Source organism: Scyliorhinus canicula, chromosome 10 (assembly GCF_902713615.1).
Source record: "Scyliorhinus canicula chromosome 10, sScyCan1.1, whole genome shotgun sequence".
NCBI classification, from domain to species: domain Eukaryota; kingdom Metazoa; phylum Chordata; class Chondrichthyes; order Carcharhiniformes; family Scyliorhinidae; genus Scyliorhinus; species Scyliorhinus canicula.
Window position 1 is genome coordinate 126162984 of NC_052155.1, and position 13725 is coordinate 126176708.

At 39.6% G+C, this 13725-nt stretch overlaps 1 protein-coding gene across 1 annotated transcript in view; it reads left to right on the plus strand.

The window, feature by feature from the left end:
• Positions 1 to 13725, plus strand: part of mib1 (MIB E3 ubiquitin protein ligase 1) — a 176066-nt gene that overhangs the window by 155051 nt on the left and 7290 nt on the right. The window contains 5 exon segments of the mRNA XM_038809723.1: positions 4107 to 4288; positions 6197 to 6389; positions 7057 to 7135; positions 9411 to 9524; positions 13485 to 13585. Coding sequence (XP_038665651.1) covers positions 4107 to 4288; positions 6197 to 6389; positions 7057 to 7135; positions 9411 to 9524; positions 13485 to 13585 — 669 coding nt within the window.

A 13725-nucleotide genomic window follows, 5' to 3' on the forward strand; every position in this document is an offset into this window, starting at 1 on the left:
CACCTAAAACGCCCCCAAACTTAAAAGGCACAAACAACAATGAGGAGGAAGGAAGATGCTGGCAAACAGCAGTTCAAAGAGTTGACGAGAAGGCAGAAGCGGAGGAAAGGGGCAGGGGCAACGGGTGGGTGGACCAGTGGCCCCACGAGGCGAAGTGGAGGCCCAAACGAACCAGGTGAGGGGAAGATTAGCGACCTGAATGGCAGAGCCGGAATGGACGACATCCCCCCATCCCCCTACACGGGAACGGATGGAAGAGCGTCTTACAAAATGAACTGACCGCCATGAAGGAAATGATAAAAATCTAATTCCAGATGGTGGTGAAGGAGGTGGTGACTGAACCGATGGCCACCCTTCAGCGCACGATAGACGGCCTGGGACGGACTGTACACCAAGTCAGATGGCGGCAGACTGTATATAGAAAAATTCAAGGGAAGAAAAGGACATCCATTTATGTATCATACAGTAAATGAACACAAACAGCAATGTATATAATTTTTGAAAATACCAATAAAAGATTTAATTTTTAAAAATGTATATTTTTCTTCAAAGTTGTTTTGCCAATACTGTATTCTTGACTCTTCCACCATTGGAAACAGTTCCCTCCTAAATACTCTGTCCGGACTACTGTGATTTTGAATGCCTCTAACAAACTTCCCCTCGACCTCCAAGGTTCGCTCATCTATCTTCATAATTGAGGTGTCTTAGCACAGGAACCATTTTTGTGAAATCTTTTCTGAACACTTGCCAATGGGGTGAGACCAATGCCTTCATATCCTATGTTAAGAATTGTGTAAAATTAAGATAAATGAAATTGAAATAAAATAAAATAAAATAGAGATGCCTGAAGAGAGATCAGCACGTTGGCGCAGTGGATAGCACTGTTACCTCAACGCCGAGGACCCGGGCTCGATCCAGGCCCTGGGTCAAAGTCCGTGTGGAATTTGTACATTCCCCCCGTGTCTGCATGGGTCTCACTCCCACAACCCAAAAAGATCTGCAGGGTAGGTGAATTGGCCATGCTGAATTGCCCCTTAATTGGAAAAAAGGAATTGGGTACTCCAAATTTATTTTAAAAATTTTTAACAAGAGATGTCTGAAGAGATGTTGAGATGCAAATTAGCATATCCATGATAAAAATAAGTGTTTACCGTGGTAACTAGAGGAAAAATGGGAGGGGGGTATCTTAAAGATAACTTCAAAGTGGAGAGATCAGGAAATTAACACACACATGTAAGTCGACTTCACAGGGTGGATAACATCAAAGGGAAAAATGGCATATCCATAGCACAATGACTGGGGAAAAAGGGAGACAGAGACCAGCATAGACACAGCTGCAATCAACCATACCCAGCTGTAGAAAGAGTCACCTGAAACAAGATTATTGCTAAACAGGCAGCTGGTTAAGATCAGAACTTGAACCAAGCAGATTTCACCTTCACTGAAACTGAAGAGGGCTTTCCTAAATGTGACCACATAACCTATGCGTGGTCATTATTTGCTGGATTTAGCTCAGAGTTATGTAATATTTGTTGTTGTTTGGCAGCATTCTCAGTTTCAGGGAACCTAGGTAGTATGTATAGCCATCAGTGTGCTTGCGAGTTGTAGTCTATTATAGTCCCCTCAATAAATATCCTTTATTATTGTTCACACAACGACTGGGCTATTCGTTCCTGGTTCACATATTTTTAAATAAATAATCTTTATTGCCACAAGTAGGCTTACATTAACACTGCACTGAAGTTACTGTGAAAAGCCCCTAGTTGCCACATTCTGGCGCCTGTTCGGATACACGGAGAATTCCGAATTCTCAGCTGGTACGGGAATTGAACCCGCGCTGCTGGCCTTGTTCTCATCACAAACCAGCTGTCTAACCCACTGAGCTAAACCAGCCCCTCTCAGGATACCAAGTTGAAAACATACAACATTAAGAACCAGGGTTCCAAGTTGCACTTCCGATTTTGTGGTTCTCTTATATTGATCATCAGTGGGGTTCTTAACATCTTTCTAAAGCATGGTATCCAGAGTTGGACATCGTACTCGTGTTGAGACCAGCCAATGTTTTATAAAGCTTCACATAACTTCCTTGCATTTGTACTCTCTCTGCTCATTAAGCCCAGTAATTCATCTGCCTTCTAAACTTTTTTCTCAACCAGACCTGCACATATTCATCTCCAAATCCCTCTGTTCCTGCACCTGTTTTAGGATTGTGGTTTATATATTTTGGTTTATATTGCCTTTCCTTATTCTTCCTACCAAAATGTATAACTTCATATTCCTCTGGATTTAAGCTTCACCTGCCACGTGTCCCCTAATTCCACCAGCCCCTTTGTCATCTTGGAGTCTATCACTCTCCTCCTCACAGTTCACAATACTTCCAAGTTTTGTATTGTCTGCTGACTTTGAAATTGTGCTTTCGACACCCAAATCCAGATTGTTAATTTGTTAATTTAATGGTGCCTTGGAATCGACTCTGAGGAATTCTGCAATATATCCTCTTGCAGTCTGAGCAACAACTTGTTCACCCCATGTGTTTTTTTTATCATTTAAGCCAACTTTGCATCCATGGTGCCATGGTTCCTTTTGGTCCATGGTTTAACCTTTGCTAGTGAACCTGTTAAGTGGCATTTTATCCAGCACCCTTTGGAAGTCCACGTACATCACATTAACCGCATTATGCTTATGAAGCCCCTCATTTCAACAATAAACGCAATGAGATTGCTTAAACCTGATTTGCCTTTAACCAGTCCATGCTGGCTTAATTATCCACATTTGTCCAAGGAAATTAATTTTGATTTGGATGATAATTTCTAAAAACTTTCCCAGCATTGATGTTAAACTGACAGGCTGTGTTTATCCTTGCAACCTTTTTGATAAAAGAGGTAACATTTGCAATTCTCTAGCCCTCTGACACCACCCCCAAATCTCAGGAGGATTAGAAGATTATGACCGTAGCCTCTACAATTGCCACCCTTATTTTAGTATCCTTCTATGCATCTGATCACGGTGCTGGTAACGAATCAAGGCAGTCGTTTTAATACTTCCTCATTATCAATATTCAGCCATCAGTGTCGGCTACCTTCATCAATTGCAACTATAGCAGAATCTTCTTCCTTGGTAAAGATACAAAGTAGTTATTTAGAACTGCAGCCAATCCCTCTGCCTCGAGGTGTAAATCCCCAATTTGGTCCCTAATTAACCGTTTCCCATTTACCATTGTTTTATTATTTCGACGGCTATTGATGATTTTAGAATTCCCTTTCACGTTGACTGACAGTCCTTCCTCATGGTCTCTTTGCCTTTCTGATTTCCTTTTTGCTTCCCCTGTGAACTTTCTATTTTCGGCCTGCTTCTCATTTGGATTATCAACCTAACAGCTGTCATATACAATTTCTTCTGCTTAATCTTTAACCTAATCAAGGACACAATAGTCTATCCAATTGGCAGATTAACTTTGTTCCTATTTTAACTGGGTGTGATATTTGCAAAGTTTTATGTGGCAGTTTTAAATTCCTAAAAGTATATTTTGCCCACATTAATGGGGATAGTGGTGTGACTTGTTTTACATTGCAGATTTTCTTATCTGAATTGGGTATACAAATCATACTGAAATACAATTCTAACTGCTTTCAGTAGTGAAGAATCTTGATGTACAATTATTTGGGTGATAGAACAATAACACTGCCGAATATGAATGCACATTATTTCACACGAAAGCCCACGCCAAACTTTTATCTGTACAATGGATTTTTTTCAAATTTAAACCTGAGATTGTGCCAATGATGCCGTATTTTGAATTTTAATTGAGATTTCTCTTAACATGAACCCACACACTTGGCAAATGAGAAATTGGTGGCATAATACTCTTCAAATGTACCATGATTGTTACAACTGAGTCGATAACTAAAGCGCTAGGAAATTATTATAATTTATCTTGTAATGCAATGCAAAATTGGATGCATCTTCAATGTACTATTTTTCAAATAATTCTGCATATGGTCTGTGAAAAGATTTTTTTGTCTGCAGCTTTTTTAAGATGTCTCCAAACATTTAGCACTTTGATCTTACAGGTATGCTTTGTGAAAACTTGTAATCTCTTTCTTTAGTTACTGATGGGCCTCGGGACACAAGGAGCTGATAAAAAGAGCGCTGCTTCTATTGCTTGTTTCCTAGCAGCAAATGGAGCAGATCTTGCTATTCGCAACAAGAAGGGACAGTCACCACTTGATCTTTGCCCTGATCCAAACCTCTGTAAGGTCCTTGCAAAATGCCACAAGGAGAAAGTCAGGTTCGTATACCAATATTATTTAGACATAGTTGATGTCGCAGGGTTAATTAATTTTGTCAACTTAACTGTAGTAGTTTTAAATATTTGCGAAGCTTAATTATTTTTGTAAAAGAAAATCAACTATTTTTGTTGTTGTGGCAAACTTATAGTGCATGTAATGATTTGGACAAGCCATTAAGCTTATTGGATGGTAGTGGGTTAAGTACTCCGTAATAAAGATAAAAACTTGTATTGTACAAGTACTGCAAGGTTGTAACCCTTGTGCACAAATCAAATTTGATTTGCTTTTTGTGTGGACACATCCATATATTGCATATAATGAAACCTACAAAAGAATCTTCTTGGTATAAAGAATTAATGTACCTGTGGGCTTTGTCATGGATGAGTGATGGGGCATTCATTACATAGGAAGGTTCTAATTTTGTCCAGGTCATTTTGGGAGAGACTATACGTTGACAAGCAATTAGGAAGGCAAATGCTATGCTGGCCTTCTTTGCAGGACGATTTGTGTACAGGAGCAAGGATCTCGTGCTGCAGCTGTACAGGCCCTTGGTGAGATCACACCTGAGTATTGTGTGCAGTTTTTGTCTCCTACGAAAGGATGTACTCGCCATAGACTGAGTGAAGCGAAGGTTAACTAGGCTGTTACCTGGAATGCAGGTTTGTAGTACAAGGAAAAATTGTTTCCACTAGGAAAACTAGATCTCATTGAAACATAAAGATTCTGACAGGGTTGGACTGACTGAATGCAGGGACATTGTTTCCTCTGGCCGTGGTGGGACGATCTAGAACAAGGGGTCACAGTCTCAGGATGCAGGGTAGGCCATTTAAGCTTGAGATGAGGAGTAGCTTCTTCAGTCAAGAGTGTGGTGAACCTGTGGAATTCTTTGCTACAGAAGGCTGTGGAAGCAAGTCACTGAATATATTTAAGAAGGAAATAGATTTCTCGACTCAAGCCAAATTAAGGTTAAGGGGTATGAGGAGAGCGTGGGAGTATGAGATGCAGGATCAGCTGTGCTCATGTTGAATGGCAGAGCAGACTCAAAGGGCTGAATAGCCTAGTTCTATATTGTGTAGGGTATTTTTTCTTGTAAGTATGTTTGCTGTATAAGTAGGGTAAATATGGGTGAGCCCCAGTGTTAAATGCCATAACAGCATAAGTTGCAGATCGCATTTCAAATGCTTAAATTCCTAACATGTAGCATTTTCTGAAATCTCGGTGACAATTAGTACATGCTTTAGAGAGACTAAGATAAGAAAATAGTGACTTTGTGTATACTTAATATTTTTGAAAGAAGTCGGCTCAATGGGCTGATGCGGTGATTTGCTGAATTATGCAGACCATAAAGGTCTCATATTTGATCTCTGCTGTATGTTTAATTAGCTAATCTCAGGAGGCAACGGAAGTGCTGCAGTTGCTGTTTTTTCCCCTCAGATGGGGAGTGGGAAATTCGGCATCTGCAAGTTTTCCCACTAACTTCGGTTTGCTGCTGGCTGGCCTGTTGCACTGCAAGTTTCCTTTAAGATCAAAGTGCAGCTGCGCATGTACGCAGCATAAAGAGAAATGTTGCTTGTGCTTGGCCTGTATGTGCTATACAAGGAACATCCTCCTGGCCAGCAAAGAGGGAACACTGCAGATTGCTATCCATTGGAAGTGTACATGTCAAGGTTCATAAATAAATAAAAATCACTGGACAAAGTACGTGAGAACAAATCTGATCTAATGGCCAGTATCTTCAGAAGAGTCGGGGCCGAGAGGTGGACAATTAAAGGATTGCTAAGAAGCACCAAGCATACTTTTCTACTTAATTTGGCTTGAATTTTAGGATTTGATTTTCACATTTGATCTCAACAGAGAGCTGATTCAATTATAATTGGTATGTTAAATTGATGTTTTCCTTATTCCAGTGGACAGGTGGGATCACGAAGCCCTTCTATGATTAACAATGACACAGAAACTTTGGAAGAATGCATGGTTTGTTCAGACATGAAACGTGACACTTTGTTTGGACCTTGTGGACACATTGCGACTTGTTCTCTCTGTTCACCACGTGTTAAAAAATGCCTCATCTGTAAAGACCAGGTTCAGTCTCGAACAAAGGTAAAAAAATATATACACTTGTCCTTTTTTTCAATCCCCTCACTTTCTCAATTTCCCTGGACCCTCTACTTTTGTGAGGGAATGAGAGTTATGAAGTCCCACCAGTTTGCTGCTCTGAGTTGAACCTTGGTGGAAGATGCATTGGGGGATCTGGTATGTGAGGATGAATTGATATCTGTCCATCCTTTCCTAAATATGTATTCACTTTGCTACTTTCTGTCTCCCCTCTTCTTCTCCCCAAAACATATTTTCGCCTCAATCTGATTTTGCCATTTTCTACCCTCCCCCTCCATTTTGCCATTCCACATTTTCTGTCCCTTAATGTGAATCAAGTTGAAATTTGGTTGTATTGAGTATACAGGGACAACTCAATTTTTGTTGTTAAGGACAACTTAATGTCCTGTTTAACTTTATTTTTTTATTTTTTGTTACTGACATACATTTAGTAGGTGTATGCACTTTTGCACCTAATTGTGCTATTAATTGTTTATTGCATTATGTTGTTCCAAACTATCATATTTTACATTCTTTTCCTGGCCCAACTTTGATGCAAACATTAACTCTATGACAATCTGATTCGAAGTTGCAGGGCTTTAGAAACTATGTTGCTTGAGCTAGTTTGTAAAAAAGGAATTATTGGTTATTTTTTTATTTTCATTACCCACAGATTGAGGAATGTGTAGTATGTTCTGACAAGAAGGCAGCAGTGCTTTTTCAGCCTTGTGGTCATATGTGCGCCTGTGATAGTGAGTGCAATTAATTTAATTCTTCATGGTTTGAATTGACATTTTCTGATATTTGCTTCTATGAATGTAAACTAAGCAATGGCTGGAATATTTTGCCTTTTCACTGAAGTTTCAAAATCTGATGTGATCATGGCACACGATTAACCTCTGGAACGGTTATGTGCATGCAGATCCTTATATTGCTACTTCAGTTTATATTAGTGGAATAATGTAAATATTGCATGAACACAGGCCAAATTTTGTCTCTTCATGGACGATTCAAATAAAATGCTTTATTGATAATATTGATATGAATTTATTTAAAAGTTTTGTTTGAATAAATTTGATGGAAGTGCCATTGGGTGCAACCATGATTATATTGAATGGTGGAGCAGTCTTGAAGGGACGAATGGCCTACTTCGGCTCCTATTTACTATGTACGCATGTATGTTTGTTCATTCTAAATTAAAGTGCCACTGTCACTAAACATTTAAAGCTGGTTATTGAAGAGTGCCTGATGTGCCCAAGTGTAATTCATGTCTAAGTTGATATGCAGCCTAAAATTGTGTTAATAACTTGGTATTTCTATGAAGTTTGGTCTGTTTGACTTACTCTCTGAATTGAGGCTGCCAGTAATCTGATTCACAAAATCCAGCCACTCTGTTTTATTTGTTTTATTCATTCTCCTTCACCTGAATATTGTGGGCTTAGAATTTCCTTAGTTTTATTGGTGAGGAAATCCTGAAGCAGAACAATAAAATCTCCCAAGAGCCACATGTAATTAATTGGAACATGGATTTAAATATTGTGTAGCCCCAAGATTCCATGTTAAGTGCTCAAGTTGTCCAATCCGAGCAGCTTTGATTCAGCTGGTTTAAACCTTTAAACTCCTTTTACTCCCTTTTGGTTCCTCACTTGCACAGCCCACACCCAGTGCGCACTGGCGTTCCATTAAATTTGACGAGCCTAATGTTCAGGCCTCACAAGCATCCTATGAAGTATTCATTTGGGCCCTAACATCTGTTTAAGGAGCACTTGGGAATCTGTGCTGGGCCTGATTTGCTCTGCTGCCAAGATTTGTTTGAAACATTATTTTTAAAATTTTGCAAAAGCAAGGAACCGTGGATGCTGAAAATATGAAATAAAAAAAGAAATAGAACGCCTGATGAAATATCATTGACCTGGAACGGTAAGCCTGTTTCTGCCCCATGTATGATGCCAGTTTGAGTTTTCCAACAAATTCTGTTTGCATTTAAAATAAACCTTCCTGTGGAGCTAGAGTGCTTCCCTGACTCTACATCTGTCATGATAGCCATCCTCTCCCACTTTCCCCCCACCAGTCCAGCCTTTCATAGATAAATCCCTTGAAAATAATGTTAGTATTTATTGGCAGAAGTTCATTTGTGAAGGCACTTCAGAAAATACTGCTGAAATACAAGTGGTATTTTGGATTAATATTCAACTGAATTCAGAAATTGAAATTGTAAATTGTTTTTGATCATTTGTAAAATTTATTATTTGTTGTAATGCAGTTTTAAATATAACAATGTATTGATCCACTTAATTCAATTTTCTTTCCCCAAGATCAATATATTTCCGTCAGGTGAAACTAAGCTTTCAATAGCACAAACACTGGGAATTGTTCTTTTCATAATTTATAATGGTCAGAGACTGGGAATTCTGAGGCTGGTAACTCACCTCCTGACTTATTACTTGCCTGGATTAATGCCACCGTCCAGGACAAAGCAGCTGGCTTGATTGACACCCCATCCACCACCTTCAACATCCACTCCCTCCACCATTGATGCACATTGTCAGCTGTGCGTGCTATTTACAAGATGCACTGCAGCAATTCACCAAGGCTCATTCAACTGCATCCTCCATACCCTCAAAGTCTACCACCTTGAAGAACAAAGGTAGCAGATGTATACAAGATCCCCTCCAGACCACCCTGAATTGGAACTATATCGCCATTCCTTGAATGTGGCAGAGGCACAATCATGGAACTACCTGAGGAGAACTGTACGATTAGAAGTGTCATATTTGGATGAGTTGCTAAACCTCGGCTCCACATGCTCTCTCAGGTGAACGTAAAAGATCCCATGGCAATATCTTGAAAAAGAGCTCGGGAGTTATCCCCACTGTCTTGGTCAAAATTTATCCTTCAGTCAGCATCACAAAAGCAAATCATTAAAATATTACTATTTGCTGGCCAGAAGCACTTTGGGGCATCCGGTGATTGTCTAAAGCTCAATGTAAACATAAGTCTTTTTTTATTATTTTTAAACATTCTCAGATTGTGCAAGCCTAATGAAAAAGTGTGTTCAGTGCCGGGCTATAGTGGAGCGAAGAGTGCCTTTTATCATGTGTTGTGGTGGGAAAGGTACGGAAGATTCCAGTGATGACTTTAGTGAGTGACTTCTTATCATCCATCTTTTAAATTTTCTTATGATTTTCATTACATTTAATTCTAGATTTTTTTTCAACCTATTGTATGCATGAGACTTAATTTGTACAATTAATCCCATTTTCACTTGTGTGGCATCCTGTTTTAATGTGTAAGTGAGACCAACTTGGTTACTATGTTATCAAATGGTGAAAATAGTCAAGTCCAATCTAGAAGAGCAAAATCAGTATTTTTTGTGACAGCAGGAATACAAGGCTGGAATTGGCTGATTTAAACACACAATGCATCACGGAATCCCAACAGTGAAGAAGGAGGCCATACTGCTTTTATCCTCTGAAAGAACACCCTACCTAAGCCCGCTTCCCCAACCTATCCCTGTAACCCTACCTAACCTTTTGGACATTTAGGGGTGTTTGGCATGGCCAATCCACCTAACCTGCACATCTTTAGACTGTGGGAAACCGGTGCACCTGGAGTAAACCACGCAGACACTGGGAGAATGTGCAGACTCCACACAGTCACCCAAGGCCAGAATTGAACCCTGGTCCCTGGAGCTGTGAGACAGCAGTGCTATCAACTTTGCCATCATGTAGTCATGTGAAAGGGTTGACTAAATAATTTAAAAAAAAGATTTCTGCAAAGTTTTATAACTGACATGGGTACCAAGTGACTATGATAGAATTCTACTTTTAAATGCAGAATCTTGAGTTATTCAGTTCTAGTGGCATCAGAACTAAGTTTAACTTGTACTTATCCATCACCTGAAAATGTACATGACCTGTGGAGGTCTGTTGTTGGCAAGCAAAAATGGGAACCAGGGCTTTTTTTTTTTTTTTTTCCCCTTCCTCTCTCAGCCTTGATTCTGTGTTGTAATTTTATAGCTGCAAGTCAAATCTTGAATCTACTCACAATGAGCAAAATATGATATAACCTTTTTGATGGAAGTATCAAAGATGAGGGATAATTTTCTGCTCAAGCTATAGTACAGTGCATGCCAGATATGCCCACCAGAATGTGGGATCTGGAGAATGGTATGCTCTTGAATGGAAATTAGACAGGCTGTGTAATGTGTAGGGTTACCTGAAAGAGTGGGTTTGAGAAAGGTTTGTAGTACTACCTATCACAACCACTAGATGTCATTTAATCATTTAGAAATATATATTTTAAAATGTATCTTTATCTGCACATTAGTAGGGTTTGAATCATAATGGAACCTATATATCAAAATTGATTATCAACCATGTACTCCACTATACGCCTGACAACCTAAAATAATTTTATACCACATAGGCATATTTCATGATTATAAGTAAATAATGTTCAATAATAATGATTGTTTAGCATCATAATCTGCATACAGTTCTGTGGCATTCCTTGTGAAAATTGCACTTGTGCTTTCTCTTGTCTCGTAAAGTGCTGCTCCCTTCCCCTGCAGCCAATCTCATTGTGGCTTCTCCTTGACCACATTGCCCAGTACAGTCTTAATACAGTTATTGCCACGAATTACAAATGAGTGCTATTTTTATAATGAACTAGATGATGTACTATGTAGTGTCTCATACAGATTAACCTAGTTTTCCAGGTTTTTCATTGTTCCTGGATTCATTCCCCATAGTTTTTATCTAACCACTGATTGGCCAGACGCCATTATGTAGTTATGCTTCTCTGAAATGCTTCAATAAGTGCAAGTTGTTGGCATCTCTTCACTCCAGTGTCACCATTGATTCAACAACATTAACCACACCTTGCATTTATATAGCACCTTTAACGTAGTAAAATGTCTCAATGAACAGTCAGTTTTCTATTCTGACCTGAGATTTATTTCCTCTCTCCAGCTGAGTTCCTGTTGTGTGGCAGGGTTCTTTTTTTTAAATTTTCCATCAGTCTCCACTAAAAATAATCATCCATCCCTCTGATGTCGCCCCCATCTCATGCATAAAAGTGTGCTTCAAAATTAATCAACAGTTTTTTTTATAGAATGCTGTCCAACTGCTGTCGCTAGTTACGTATGATGTGGTCACAACTTGTCTTGAATCTTTCAGTCACCACCTTACAGAAGAAAATCTAGCAGTTTAGCATGGAAATGATTTTGGCAGATGAAAATTTAAATCACTCAATTCTATTAAATCACAATTCTATTAAATTTGTTTTGGACAACATCTTTCATTATTTTACCAGATGACAAATATGTTAGCTGTCAAAAATGTAGTGTATTTTATAATGTTATTCTGGAGACCTGCATATTAGATGCTTCCACCCCAGAACCTGAATTTATGCCCAGTCTAAATTAATTTCTACTCAACAGTAAATGACTTTGGGAAATTCAAGCTGTTTACAGTGAGCACATTACATAAACCTATCTACAATTTAACTGATTGAAAATTGTCCTTTGAGCCTAACTTTGAGCTGCAGCCTACTACTAAATCAGGATGGGATAAAGGCACATCAGCCCAAGCAGCCCTGCAGAACCTCTCTGACTAATAATCTGGTGCTATCTCTAAATTGGGTGAGCTGCCCTGCAGACTTGTCAAGTGACAACATGACTTATTAATTCTCTCCAAATCATACTTAGTAGTCAATGTCCAAGACTCCTTTGATACCATCCCTGGGTCTGTCTTATTTTACTGGCAGAACAAACCCCCTGGAGCTAATGCACAGAATTATACAGCCAGGTTTGTGGTGAGGTCGGTTTAAGTGTCCTTGGAAGACTCAGCATTGGAACATAGGAATTAGGAGCAGAAGTAGGCAATTCAGCCTTCGAGACTGCTCTGCCAGAGACCCTCTGAAAGAGTACTCTACCTTGGCCCATCCCTCCTTGATTCCATAATCCCACCTAACCTTTGTACACTAAGGGGCAATTTAGCATGGTCAAACAACCTAATCTGTGCATTTTTGGAATGTGGCAGGAAACCCACGCAGACACGGGGAGAAAGTGCACACTTCACCCAGACTGTCACCCAAGGCTGGAATTGAACCTGGGTTCCTGGTGCTGTGAGGCAGCAGAGCTAACCACCGTGCCACCCAGAAGAATGGTTTGCAGGGCTCGTCTGGGATTTGAACCCGGGACCTGTCGTATTTTATTGCAATGGAAACCCCTAAGCGAGAATCATATCCCTCGGCCAACCGCTCTAGTTGGTCTCGGCCACCAGATACGGCTTGCATGTGGTGCGAGAACCGATACAAGGGTACACCCTACTTGAACTCGTCCTCACCAATCTACCTTTGCAGATGTGCCTGTCCATGACAGCATTGTTGGCCTGACCTCTGTAACAGTTCTTGTGGGATCCCCACACTTGCCTACCTCTGAGACACTGTCCACCGCATCATTTGATATTACCACTACCTGCAGTTGGATAGGCACTGAAGGCACTTGCTTTAAGCAGCATTCTGTTGGAAGAGTTGGGTGCCAACCAACGGATGCAAAGGGGACACATGGAGTCGATGAAGGATTTTTGTAATCCTGCATTGGAGATAATGCAGATTTATTTGGGACACTAGGGAATAAATGGGAAGAAAATAATCTTTAAGGGCAATGAGAGGAAGCTTTTGTCGATCAATACTGGACTGGCAGGACCATTATCGTGTTAATGCACAGGTGTTAAGGAATGAGTTGAAGCAGTAGAAAGGCTTTAATTTGAGTACCGGGAGATGAGTGGAGACAGTGAGCACATTTAAGCCCATGAAAACCTTTATAAAAACAGCACGAAGATGAAAATGAATAGCAGTGTATACTTTTAAAAGGGAAATCTATATAAACACAGTTGGATGAAGTCCAGGCATTAATACAGTGAAATTATAGATAACTAAGTGAAGAAGGGTCATTTCAGTATTTATCTTGTTACCAAATTTAATTTTTGTAGATGCTATTTGATTTGATCATTGGCAGTCATATATTTCCTTGGGGGTTAAACTATTGAAAAGCCATCTTGAAAATCTTAGAGCAAAAGTTTCCTTCTATTGCAGGTAGTGGAAACATTACTCCTCTTCAACGAGACAAGGACAATACTAACGTCAATGCAGATGTACAGAAACTCCAGCAACAGTTACAGGATATCAAGGAACAGGTAAAATGCTGCTCAAATTGAAATAATGATTTCAATCCACTTTCCGCTTGGAGAACTGAACAGAAACCAAACACTTGAGATGGATGCTTACTAAGAGCATCCTTTACTGACTAAAAATGTACTTTTATTATGCTCATATT